At 42.7% G+C, this 13412-nt stretch overlaps 1 protein-coding gene across 1 annotated transcript in view; it reads left to right on the top strand.

Moving 5' to 3' along the window:
• Positions 1–13412, top strand: part of RDX (radixin) — a 384898-nt gene that overhangs the window by 191420 nt on the left and 180066 nt on the right. Inside the window, exon 6 of the mRNA XM_082244940.1 lies at positions 10779–10862. Within this exon, the coding sequence (XP_082101066.1) occupies positions 10779–10862 (84 nt within the window). The remainder of the gene's footprint in view (positions 1–10778; positions 10863–13412) is intronic.

Below are 13412 nucleotides of genomic sequence, written 5' to 3'. Positions count from 1 at the left end.
GCGATGTTTGTTTGATTTAATGGTAATTACCTATTCTGGGCATGGACGACAGGAGAACGCCAACTCAGTAAAATAGAGGAAACTGTATCAAGAACAATTGGTAGATGCTTGGAGAATTCAACATCCAAGGGAGAAAGATTACTCCTTCTACTCTGTGCACTCTATGTACTCCAGACTGGATCATATTATGATAGATCATAGAATGATCGAAATTTAGTTGGCACAAAAATAGGGATTATAACTATATCTGACCACGCTCCATCAATACTAGAAATAAGACTGCCAGGTTTCAAAAAAATATATAAATACTTGCAGAATAAATGAAGATCTGGTTTTAGATGAGGAAGTAGGTAATAAGATAAAAAAATAATTGGATCAGTACTTGCTAGAAAATGAATCCCCAGATATCTCTAGTGCCACAGTATGGGAAGCTCATAAAATATTCATCAGGGGAATAATATCAATTGCCTCTGGAAAAAAAAAAAGAATTAGACAAATAGGCTAACAGAGATTTATGAACTGGAAGAAAAACATAAAAAGGATATGGCCAGAGAGGTAAAAGAAAGCTTTAATATTAAAAAGGGAAAAGCTGAAAGATCTCCTGGTGCAAGAGGCTAGACGTTTTTTTAATATATTTGCCAGATATAGGTACAAATTTGGAAACAAATCGGGAAAACATCTAGGAAGAATAATAAGAAAAAATCTCTCAATTATATAGAAAAAATAAAAAACAGTAATGGAGAAATTAAATATTCAACAACAGAATTAGCAAGAGCTTTCCAAAGTTTTTGTAAAGCCCTATATAATGTACGCCAGACTGAATACAAAAGTCAGAGCAAATAAGAATACAAAAAATACAAAAATATATTAAAGAAGTGAGATTACCTAAAATCGCAATGGATTAGCTGGCAGCACTGAAATCACCAATTTCATGCACACAGGGCGTTTTTACAGCTGCTTTTAGGAGCGTCAGACGTTTTTTTATTTTAATGCAGCGTAAAAACGCCCCTCCATGTTTTTTTTTTTTTTGGCCTCATGCACACACAGGGAAAGACCTAACTCTCTGTTCTAGTTATAGACCAATTGCCCTATTAAATGTCAACATGAAATTATACGCAAAAGTACTGCCAACAAGATTAAAAAAAAGTGCTTGAAGAGTGGATCCATGCAGAGCAAACAGGTTTTATACTGGGGAGAGAAGGAAGGGGTAATGCAATCTAAACCCTTATGTTGAATAAAACTAGAGATTCTTAAGTCCCAGCTCTCCTGCTGTCAATAGACGCTGAGAAAGCATTCGATAGTGTGGACTGGGACTTCATGATTGAGACAATAAAGGAGCTCGGTGTAGGACCAAGGATGGTACAATGGCTAAGTGCTTTATATAAAAACCCCACCGCATCGGTTAAGGTGAATGGGGAATTATCACCAAAATGCAAAATAAACCACGGGACAAGGCAGGTATGTCCTCTCTCACCCATGCTGTCAATATTAACATTAGAACCATTATTAGAGGGATATAGGGGGGTGTAAAGGTAGGGCAAAAAGAACATCAGATCGCAGCATATGCAGATGATATCTTATTTTATATCACAAACCCCAGAATCTCTCTCCCAAACATTCTAAAAGTGCTTAAAGAATATGGTGAGCTCTCGAACTTTAAGATAAACCCAATAAAATCAGAAATTTTGAATTTAGGGTTAAATGAGGAGGAACAAGATCTGAAAAATTATTTCCCATTCACCTGGGTCAAAATTAAAGTACCTGGGGATATACATAACTCCCTTAACCACTTAACGCAAACTGACGTAGGCCTACGTCAGCTGACTTTAAGTGGTTGTACTGGGATTAAGCCTCTAGCTAGAGGCATCATCCCGGTACCGTTTTTTAGAGCCGGCGGTCGGCTTTCCGGCGGTAATGACCGATGCGGCTCGGGAGCCGCTCGATCGTTACCCCGGTGAGCGAGAGGGGGCAACCCCCCGCCGCCTTCCGCAGCTCTGCCCGGGTTCTCCAGTCCCACCGTGAGACCCGAGCAACCCGTCGGCACCAGCTATGGAAAGGTATTCCAAAGCGGTAATCTCACGAGCGGTAATCTCACGGTAATCTCACGAATGACAGAATGGACAACGGGAAGCCTAAGGAAAAGGTGGATAGAAATTGAATTTACACAAAACACTCAAATAGATAAAACTATATGGATCCCACCAAAATATAGAGAAACACAGCAAGAAATAACCAGAAATCACAAAAGTAGTTTATAAGATTTGGGATAGGGTTACTAAACAGTTTAAATGGGAATATCTCCTTTGATACCACTAAATGGCACAAATTCTTTTGCACCGGGAAATGAAAAACACTTTAATAAATGGATAGGGAACACGCAGTTAAAAGACATTGTGCACAATGGTAAAATCGGGACAGATCAAGAATTAAATTCAGGTGAAAATAATATGAAACTAAATGTATCTCCAGCTGAAGCATTTTGTGAATTCATTATCACAGCCAATTAGATCTGAAAAAGATCTGAATACAATTGAAAAACTATGTAATTTGACTGGAAAGCCAAAACATAGTATAAATATCCGAAATATATGGAATGCTAACGGAGGGCTCGAGCATGGAGATGTCCTCTTTCATCTCAAAATGGAAATGGGGACACCACTGGTAAATCACGAAACAAATACGGTATTGAGAGCCGCACACTGCACCGCAATAGAGGTTGGTACCATTGAACTAAATTACAAATGTCTGTCCAGATGGTGCATAACACCAGTAATAGAACATAAGTACCAATCAGAAAAAAACAGACCGATGTTGGAGAGGTTGTGGAGGTAGGGGGACGATGGTCCACATTTGGTGGGACTGCCCCAAGACCCGAGATTACTGTCAAAAATTCGGCAAAACACTTGGGAGATCACTGGAGTGGATGTCCCAGATGACCCATGGGGGTGTTTATTTCATAGAAAAATAATACCATTAAAACAATATAAAGCCACATTGGTTCTAATTTTATTGAATGCAACTAAAGGAATAATGGTTGGAAGTAAAGAGCCCTACCCTGAAGGAATGGTGTAATAAAGTTGACTATGTTTACAATATGTAGTATTTAGGCAGTAGGGAAGAGGAACAATCAAATCATTTGTTAGAAAAATGGGGAAAATGGGCAGACTTTAAAAAATCCAGTAAATATCTTGGAATCCTGATTCTACTATAGAATCTGAAATGGTGTTAAAATTTGAAGATCGAGAATAACATCCAATTTGGAGATGGACTGGTGAGTTGGGTGGCAGGGAGGGAATAGAGGTAGAAGGGGGGAGGTGAGAGGGAGATTTATGGGTTTACTTGTATAAGGACAATGCTATGAGATGTCTGTTTTTCTTTTCTTTTTTATTGTTAACAGCAGTTTAAAATGAATAAAACTTTAAACTAAAAAAAAAAAAGTCAGTGTCTGCCGAAATCAGATTGTTAGCCTGATTTGGGCCAATAATGGGCAAAAATTGGTGTTAAAGTTGTGATGGGTCATGCATGAGTTGTATACCTGGGTGTATGCAAGATTGGAATATGCCCAGTGGAAGGGTTAGCTGGTGTTTAGCAGACAGACATTAGCCTTTGAAAGACAGGTGTTTTGGTGCTTCAGATTTATTGTAATTTTATGTTGAAATTGAAGAGTTCCCCCCATATAGTTGAAAATGAAGAAGGGCAGGAATCACTGAATCGGGGTGGGAAATGAGAAATAAAGAGTTATCGGAGAACGCTGCTATTTTGTGTTCTGATGTCTGTATTCCCTGCATGCAGGGGTCTGCCTGGATCACATGCAATAAGGGCTTGAGTCAAAATAAATATCAAATCAGACCGGGAGAAGCCCTGCCTGGTCCCATTGGTAAGTGGGAAATACTCTGACTAGCAGTTATTGACCTTTACCACAACTAGTAGATTAAGGCCCGAGATCCAGACCATCATGTGGAAACAGGACATTTTTTAAGGATCCCAAAAAAAGGATACTATGAGAGTAAACCAGGCCTAGTACAGGGGCCAGCACCTTGGTAAAAACGCACAGAGGGCAGACAAGAAGCTAAAGGACAGGGCTGCGAACTGGTTGTGTTGGGGTCCCACAGCACAGCATAGAAAGATGAAAAAAGGAAAGGGTGGTGCTGAGGCCTGAACAGTCTTTTGGCCATTACTAATTTCATATTTGCAGATTCCATTTTGTCATCCCACCTTCTTGTTTCACTATCTATGTGGCACAGAAAAAACATCATCCAAGCCTATGGTTTCAAGTATTGTGTCCACCCTTTCCCATACTAGATCAGTGGGTGCTCCTCAACTATTAGCTCCGTGCTAGGTTGGCCGCGACAAAGCCCCCACTGGATGGGGGCTGGCCGGCGCACCTCTCGAGGTCACATAGCCCTGGTTACGACAATCGTCATGGCCAGAGTCACAGGGTCCCTCTGCAGCACCCCCATTGCACTATTACTTCTGGAAGTTGTGCCCGCTTAATTTCAAAGTGTGGTGAGTAGTTCTCCCCCCCCCCCCTTTTCTCTGGAAAATGCTGTGGTGGACACAGGCCCTTCCTGGGGGTGGTAGGCCCTGCCATGTCCTTCCTTCCCTCATGGTCCCCCCCCCCCCCCCCCCCCAGCAAGGTTTTTCCCTGTAATGATTGCCCAAACTTGCCCCCATCCCTCTCCCTTAGTCCCCCTTTGGGGTGCATGGGTGTTTTTGGGTGGGGGTGTAAGGTGCTGGGCTGTGAGCGGTGGGAGTGCGCCGATGGTGGCTCCTTTTATGGGTGCCTGCATTTATTGCTGTTCGGGGGATCCCCGAAATGCATGGTTGGTATACCAAAGCGTTTCGCTAGGAGATATCCCTTTAAGGAGTCTTTCCTGAAGAAGCTTGGAACCAACAGTCGGTGGACTCTCAGGTTTCCAGGTTAAATAAGGCCACACTTTTACTGGTGGAGGATTCTCCATCCTTTAAGGATCCTGTGGACAAGAGAGCTAAGGCTCTGGTTCAATACCTTTTCATCGTGGCGGGTTAAATTTTGATGTCGGTGTTTGCTATCACCTTGTAATCCTAGACCTTAACGGAATGGACATAAATTTTACGCCAGGATCTGGAAGGGGATCAACCTCCTCCTGAGCTGGCGGATCAGTTGGTTTAGGGGCTACAGTTCATTTTGTAAAGCATCTTTGGATGCAGCCCCTTTGGCTGGCAGATTCTGTGATGGCTGTAATCCTTCGCCGCATGATTGATTGAAATGCTGGTTGGCCGATCATGCTTCTAAAAAGGTGTTGACTGATCCACCTTTTGTAGGTGACCGTTTGTTCGGTGCCTCTATGAAGGAGATCATTAACGGACTTACAGGAGGTAAGTGTACTTTACTTCTGCAGGTTGCTAGGGTCAAGGAGCCTCGCCGTAAACGTGGTCCTTTTTTCTCAGCTCACAAGCGGCCCTTTCGTCCGACTGGATCGCAGGAAAGGGGTTCAAGATCCACCCATACTTTCGCTGGCGGTTCCAAGAGACCCTGGAATGGTAAGTCAAAAGCAGGTCATATTGGTTCTGCAGACAAGCCTTCCTCAGCCTGAAGGGGGGCCCTCACCCATATCTGGAGTGGGGGAACGTCTTTGTTTCTTTTCGGAACCATGGACCCTGTTCATTCAGGACAAATGGGTCCACAAGTTAGTTCGGGTTACAAGATCGAGTTTCGGTCCTTGCCTCTGGCAAGTATTTTTCTTTCCAGCTTTCCGGCTACAGGGCCTCTACAGGGCAGTGCAGGACCTGTTAGCACAAGGAGTCATTGTGCCGGTTCCAGAGTCAAAACGTTTTCAAGGTGGTTCAAATCTGTTTACCGTTCTCAGGAAGGAAGGCAAGGTCCGCCCGATCTTGGACCTCAAGGCTCTGAACCACTTTGTGCGTGTTCAGAAATTTCGGATGGAATCCATTTGCACGGTAGTAGCATTCCTTCATCAAGGGGATCTTTTGGCCTCTATCGATATCAAGGACGCTTACCTTCAAATTCCAATATATTTTGGGCACCAGCGTTTTCTTCACTTTGCCGTGGGCGAGCAGCACTATCAGTTCATGGCGTTACCGTTTGGTCTTTCTTCAACTCCTCAGGTGTTCACAAAAGTGTTGGCCTTGTTCCGGCAGAAGGGGATTGCGGTACTAGGCTATACCTAGACGATCTGCTTCTGCGTGCAGAGTCTTCATCAGCTCTAGAAGTAAATTTGGGCATTACTGTGCAAACTCTACAAGAGTTCGGATGGACACTGAATTTTTGGAAATCGACTCTGAATCTGTTCACCAAACTGGACTACTTGGGTCTGACGCTCGATTCAGCCTCGGCCCAGGTGTTTCTTTCACAAGCGAAGCTACTGAAGTTGCAGAATGCGTTTCAGCTCCTGTTGTCCAACCGTCGGTCGACGCTAAGGACTTGCATGCAAGGGCTGAGTCTGATGTTTTCCACCTTCGAGGCGGTTCCATTTGCTCAGTTCCATACCAGACCTCTGAAAAGAGAGATTCTTGCCAAATGGAACAGGGATCGGCAGTCGCAAAACAATTTCTGATCCTGTTGAGCTGGAGTATGAGAGGGTTTCTGATGTGGTGGCTCCGCTCTCCGGATCTTCGTCTGGGGAAGTCCTTTCTTCCCCAGTATTGGACAGTGATTTCCACGCATGCCAGTCTGTCCGGGTGGAGAGGTGTCTTGGGAGTATACTCGGCTTAAGGTATTTGGACTCAAGGGGAGTCCAGTCTGCGATCAACATCCTGGAGATTCCGGCGATCTGACTTTGTCTGACGCAGTGGACAGGTCGTCTGCAGGGATGCCCGGGGAGGATATGATCGGACAATGCTATGGCTGTGGCATATGTCAATCATCAAAGTGGCACAAGAAATGCCCTGGCGGCCCGCCCCTCTCTCCTGTGCACATTCCGGGGGTAGAAAATTGGCAAGCGGACTATCTCAGTTGGCAGATGTTGGATCAGGGGGAATGGTCTTTCCACCTGGAGGTGTTTCATCAACTGTGTCTCCAGTGGGGGACTCCCGCCCTGGCCATATTTTTCCAAAGGCCGTTAGCAGTGAAGTCCTTGGTTCACACTTTTGTGCAGGGGGTTCGCCATCTGGCTCCTCTGGTGCAATCCCTGGTACCGTGGGATCTCAATTTCGTACAGTCGGTACTTCAAAAGCCTCCTTTTAAAAATATTTGTGAACTTCCTCTGCTCACTCTGTCGCAGAAAGTGGCCTTTTTGGTCGCTATTACTTCTGCACGTAGTGTGTTTGAGTTGGCTACCTTGTCCTGTCGGTCGCCTTACCTGGTGGTTCACAGGGACAAAGTGGTGTTACGACCCTGTCAGGCGTTCCTTCCTAAGGTTGTCTTGGGGTTTCATTTGAAGATATTGTGTTGCCATCTTTATGTCCTAAGCCTAAATATCCTAAAGAAATTGCTCTACACTCCCTGAATATAGTTCGGGCAATTCAGGTGTACTTGGCGGCCACTGAGTCGATTTGGGAATCCCAATTCTTTGTTTGTTCTTACAGATGGACCTCGTAAGGGGCAGGCCGCATCTGCTGCGACCATTTACAGATAGATCAGGCAGACGATGGTGCAGGCTCAATCTGTTAAGGGTCAGGTTTCTCCTTTCCCTGTCAAGGCGTATTCTATGAGGGCGCTTAGTGCCTCCTTGGCCTTCTGTCATCAGGCATCAGTGGTTCATGTGTGCAAGGCGGTTATGTGGTTGTCTACACACATTCACAACTTTTTTATAAGGTGGATGTACTTGCATCTTTGAATGCTGCGTTCGACTGCATATTTTTGCAGGCTGCGGTTGCAGGGGCTCGTGCCTCTTGAAGGTGCGTTTTTTTTTTTTTTTTTTTTTTTCCGGGTGGTGAGCTCCAGTTGTTCCTGGTTGATCTCCTGTTTTACCTGGTTGGCTATGTTTAGCCCTTGTCGGGAATTGTATGTATTGCTGTGTTTTTCTCACCCCTCATATTGACACTGCTTTGGGACATCCCAAGTGTCTAAGAAGACATGGAGCTGTATCCGTCAGTGAATGAAAGAGAAAAATCCTTTTTTCTGAGGTTCAATGACGGACACAGTCCCCCCCCCCCCTTCTGTTGGGTTGAGTTATGTATTCTGACACTGCTTGTTACAATCTGAAGTCCTATAGCAGGTAGTGATGGTATACCAGAAAACAACAAGAGAAGGGCGCACCGACCTTGTGCATTACCACTTAAAAGTTTATTAAAATCAAAGAAGAGTAGCGTACAATATACTCACAAACGTAGCATATGAACAAGCATATAGGAAATGGGCACCGCTCGTTTCAAGGACACTTCTCTACTGCTGGATAGCGTGATGGCGTCCTCAAAACCTGATGTGGCTTACGCGTTTCGAGGGAGGACCCTCTTCCTCAGAGCCAAAATCGCTCTGAGGAAGAGGGTCCTCCCTCGAAACGCGTAAGCCACATCAGGTTTTGAGGACGCCATCACGCTATCCAGCAGTAGAAAAGTGTCCTGGAAGCGAGCGGTGCCCATTTCCTATATGCTTGTTCATATGCTACATTTGTGAGTATATTATACCCTACTCTTCTTTGATTTTAATAAACTTTTAAGTGGTAATGCACAAGGTCGGTGTGCCCTTCTCTTGTTTTCTTGTAGTGCCTTTTGGATACCCTTGGTCCTGAGGGGGGCAGCAAGACCACTTCATTTGTGTCATAAAAACGCCTAGAAGATTCACCTTCCCGCATACCACTCGAGCGCAGGAGAGATATTTGTTAGTGATGGTATACCCCCTGGGACTGCCTCAGGGGTGTAGCCAAAATTGTTTCCGCCTAGTCCTACTTCACAAGAGAGGGCAGCATAAGCCCAAGGGTCTAAGAGTCCTTTCACACAAACGATCCGATCAGATCCGCCTGTCAGTTTTTTAGGTGGACCTATTCGGATCCTCCATGCATCCCTATGGGGCACCGGATGTCAGCGGAGACATCTGCGCTGACACCCGCTGCTATCCCCTTCTGATCCTACCCGTGAAATCCGGACAGATGGAAACCTATTTTCCATCCGTCCCAACGGTTCGGATGAGAGTGGACAGGCGGTCCGTTCTCATCCGATTCCCCCATAGAGGACAGCGGAGACTAAGCTGTCAACCTGCCTGCTCAGCGGGGATTGGCGGATCAATCCCCGCTGAGCAGAGAACGGACCGCGCACAATGGCGCATCATGTGAAAGGACCCTAAGAACACATGGTGCTGTGTCCGTCAGTGAACTGCAGAAAACGATTTTACGGTAAGAAAAAAAAAGTGTTTTTCCCTTTTTCTCTGGAAAAGGAAAATGTTATGAAAAATTTAAAAAAGGATTAGTGTGTGATAGTTTTACAAATAGTCATTGTGTTACACTGAGAAGGTGAAATGCAGTATATATAAAAGTATTATGCTTGAAATAAAAGTACAGCGTATTCAGTAAAGAAACTAAACTTGCCTTAAAAAAAAAAAAATTTGGATTACAATTGGGATAGCAAGAACTGTATATGTTAAGAACATTTCAACTGTATATGAGAACAGGTAACCACCCCCTTTCCCTCAAAAGCAATAAAAAGCACATTGATAACACTGTTTTGGAATGCTGTAGTCTCTTTGCTCCATCGATTGTTTGAAATATAATTTCTGTTGGACCCGACTCATTACCTCTTGGGCCTCCCCTTCCCAGGCATTAGTAAGTCCATGAATAAACTAACCTTGCATGTTTTACGGGCAGCAAAAATAACTATTACATTAAATTGTTTTTCTCCTATCCCTCCTTCTCTGGCCCAGCTTTCGAACATTTACAGTATCTGATGTATGAAGAACGGAATATCTAACGGCTTTGGTACAAAATATTCTCTTCCTCAATTCAACAAAGCACGCGACACCAGGGACCAGTCTGAATATGGATTCCCTCCTGTATCATGAAAGGGACTTCTTTTGGGTGGTGCATCCTCACACTGGTCCTTCCTTCCTTACTCTTATCTCCTGGCTTATTGGCCTCCTGGTGTAATGTTTCTTTTTCTTCTTCTTTTTTTTTTGCACCTTTTTAATCTTTTTGTATGATGGTCTACCACTTGCTCATATTACTGTTATGTATGCATATTCCGGGTTTTTCCTGGATTTATAATACCATATGAATACTGTGTATATTATATTATGTATGCTTGCCATAGACTGGCCTCTTCTGTACCTTTGTGACTAGTATTGTCGTCCTGTCTCTTCACATTGTGTGATTTGTAAATTCTCAATAAAAACGCGATTATAGAAAAAGCGAGAAGGCTTTCCCATCTCTGTGCTGCTCACATCTCAGTTGGGCATTCTGAAGGTGGAACACTTGCTTTATCCCTCAATGGATGACAAAGAAAATAGGATTGTATATGCTGAAAAATACTTTTCTTGGAGTCCATTGAGGGAGACGTGTCCCAACCCTTTGTGCTCCTGACTGTACTTTTGGTATGGCTTGCTACAAAACTGTGGTTTGCAAGTAGTAGGAGGGGTTATCCAGGGCTGCTCTTCATTTTATTTTTGCTTGCCGGTGTCCAGACCTCCTGTAGGCTACAGTATAACGCAAAGGTTAATGACTTTCTGTGTCCCAGAAAAGGCTTTTTATGTTGAGTACATACATTTCTATTCTATTTCTATTCTTTAAATCCTATTTTACACACAATCTATTGGTTTAGCCTTCAGCTGGAACTTTGCTAAAATTTATTCTCCAGTACGTCTTGGTTTAAACAGTGGTTATTTAACATTGTATTGTTCATTTTTCTAGGGTCCTGGAACAACATAAACTGACAAAAGAACAATGGGAAGAAAGAATACAAACCTGGCATGAAGAGCATAGGAGTATGTTAAGGTACGAATAGCGATAACCTGTGTACATTGTACACCTGTTAACTCTGGCTGTGTGGATGTGTCGGTTTTATGTTCTTGTGATTCCATCAGTTTTTGATGCGAGTGTGTTCAAAACCAAAACTGTGTTGGGAGAATCTTGTTACTGTCATGCCCAGAAAGCATTAGAAACTCGGTAATGACTAGGTCCATCGCACTCCACCAGTAATTTAACTTACGGGCTCCCCACAAAACCAACATAGTGTCATGTTGTGTCCATTCAAAGTTTTCTTTGCGTTAGTTGCAAATCCTGTACTGAAGGTTATAAACCCGTTCCCCCAGTAATGGCATATTTCTTGTCACTACATTTTATGGATGAAGGGAGGTTCAGTTCTAGTTGTAACTGTGTATGTTGATTAGCAATTATCAAGCTTTTTTTCTTCTGAAAGAGCCCACATTTTGTGAAGCATTTTTTGTACACCGTACAGCCAAAAAAAATTAGGTAGTTTTCACTTGGGACCCATTCCCATCAAACTACCCACGCCATTTCGTCAAAAACCAACTACATGGTGTCCCTGCTGTGCTGCTTTTTACTAGTGCCATGTGTGGCCGGCAGCAGAGCAGGGACACCATGCTGTTGATTTCTAGTAGTCAATGGCACTAGTCTGTAGCCGTGCTCTAATGCATGTTAGTGGCTGCACTGTGCAGCATTCTGCACCCGTTCGGCACCTCATCAGGTGGGGGTTATTTGTGATGTGTAACTAAAATAGTTGGAAACTAGAAAAAAGGCACCTTTTGGCTCTGAAACAAAAAATACCAGGGTAAGCTACTTTGCGTATATATATATAAAAAAAAAAAAAAAAAACACTAAAGAGCTGCGTAAGACCAAGAAACCGAAAGTGCCTGCTATTCAATAGCAAAAAATCATGATACTTTTTTTTTTCTCAGCATGTGGTACTGGTAGTTTTCTGCATACAGCTTCCACCGCAAAAAACTAGTGTACAAAGTGTAGTTAGCCAGTGTTTTAGAAATTATCTCTAACACTAAAATATTCCCCCAACACTTAATCTTCTACTACCTCAAAACTTAAGGCCTTATGCACACAGGGCATTTTTAACTCCTCTTTTAGAAGCATTTTGGGTTTCTTTTTTCTCTCTATAAACACCCCTCCAATATGTTCATGCACACAAAGGCGTTTAGAGGCAGAAAAAAACCCAGGGCCAGCAGCGCGTTCATGAGAAGAGCATTCCAGCATCAAAACGCTTGACTCGTGTGAAAACGAGCTTTAGCGCTAGATGTTTCAAAACAACCCAGTGCCAAGTTTGGCCAAACAGTCCTCGTATACCAGCACCAGAATGGTGTGATCTGCGAAAACCCTCTCTTGTGCTCCTGTTTTAGTTTCGTAGGTTACTATAGCACAATTTCTCTCACTTTTAGCCTAAGCTTTGGCCACCTTTTAATATCTGTCAGAATGTTTATACTGCTCTGATAAACAGTGTCTATTTATGCAAATAAGCAAGGATCTATAAGTAAGGAGATTCTCAACTTATTTCATAAATCAACAAATACTCAAGAAAGATCGTTTATTGGCGCTAACCTGAAGATAAGAGGAATACAATTTTGTGCAAATATATATATATTTATTAAATAAAATCAGTGCAGAATAATGTCAAAAATATAACTGGTAATAAACACAAAATTCAATAATGTGTATCACACAGGTAATGTGAGAAATGCAATCAAAGGATATTATTACAGAATATCAAAGTAACCAAAACCCATAACTTCTAGAACGTGATTAATAGCTTCTCATGAGATCACAAAATAGGGAAACAAAATTTGACAGATTTGACACGTGACCTCTCTCAGCCAACAGATGTTCACAACTAAATATTTAAACAAATGCATGGACATAAATTGTTACACCATGCACCAAGACTTGCTAAAAGTCCAGATAGATTTTGGTAAAATAAACTTCTATTAAGGTAATTTATTTTAATAATACATCACAACTGCACCATTTACTATGGGCTGAAATCAGTCTCAAGGGGATATAATACACACGTATGTATAAATTTCCAAGATGAAAAAAAATAGACCAGTCATACTGCAGTTAGAATTATCTAAATTCAAATCTTGATGCTATAAAGATGTATATGGCAAGCAAATTGCCTATAGAAAATATAGAAATGTATACTTTACCAAAAACTTCTATGTCTGTTGTCTGGGATGTCACTATTGAATAGCCTGCCTCATCTTCAAATGTCTCACATCAGTGTGTCAGAACCTTATCCGAGCATCCTACTTCCTTCCTGATCTTTTCAATCTTCCTCCTGCCTCTCACTTTATCTAAACATTTATCCTATGGGAATGTGGGTGTGGATTTTGTTCTCCACATGAAAATACATCAGATAGGGGCTCATCCACTATATGGCTTTACCTTGCCATATCAATAGGGGGGCACTGTTTGTATAACCATTTGGGGAAAATAGTTTAATTAAACTTTCTCTTACGTCCTCCGACAGTCGCCGCCCCTTCATAATCTTCACCAATGGTATTGACCTTTGCTCCGTAG

Source organism: Pelophylax lessonae (genome assembly GCF_965119305.1).
Source record: "Pelophylax lessonae genome assembly, chromosome: 2".
NCBI lineage: Eukaryota > Metazoa > Chordata > Amphibia > Anura > Ranidae > Pelophylax > Pelophylax lessonae.
The sequence above is the reverse complement of the archived record's forward strand: the minus strand, read 5'-3'. Positions and strand labels throughout refer to the sequence as shown.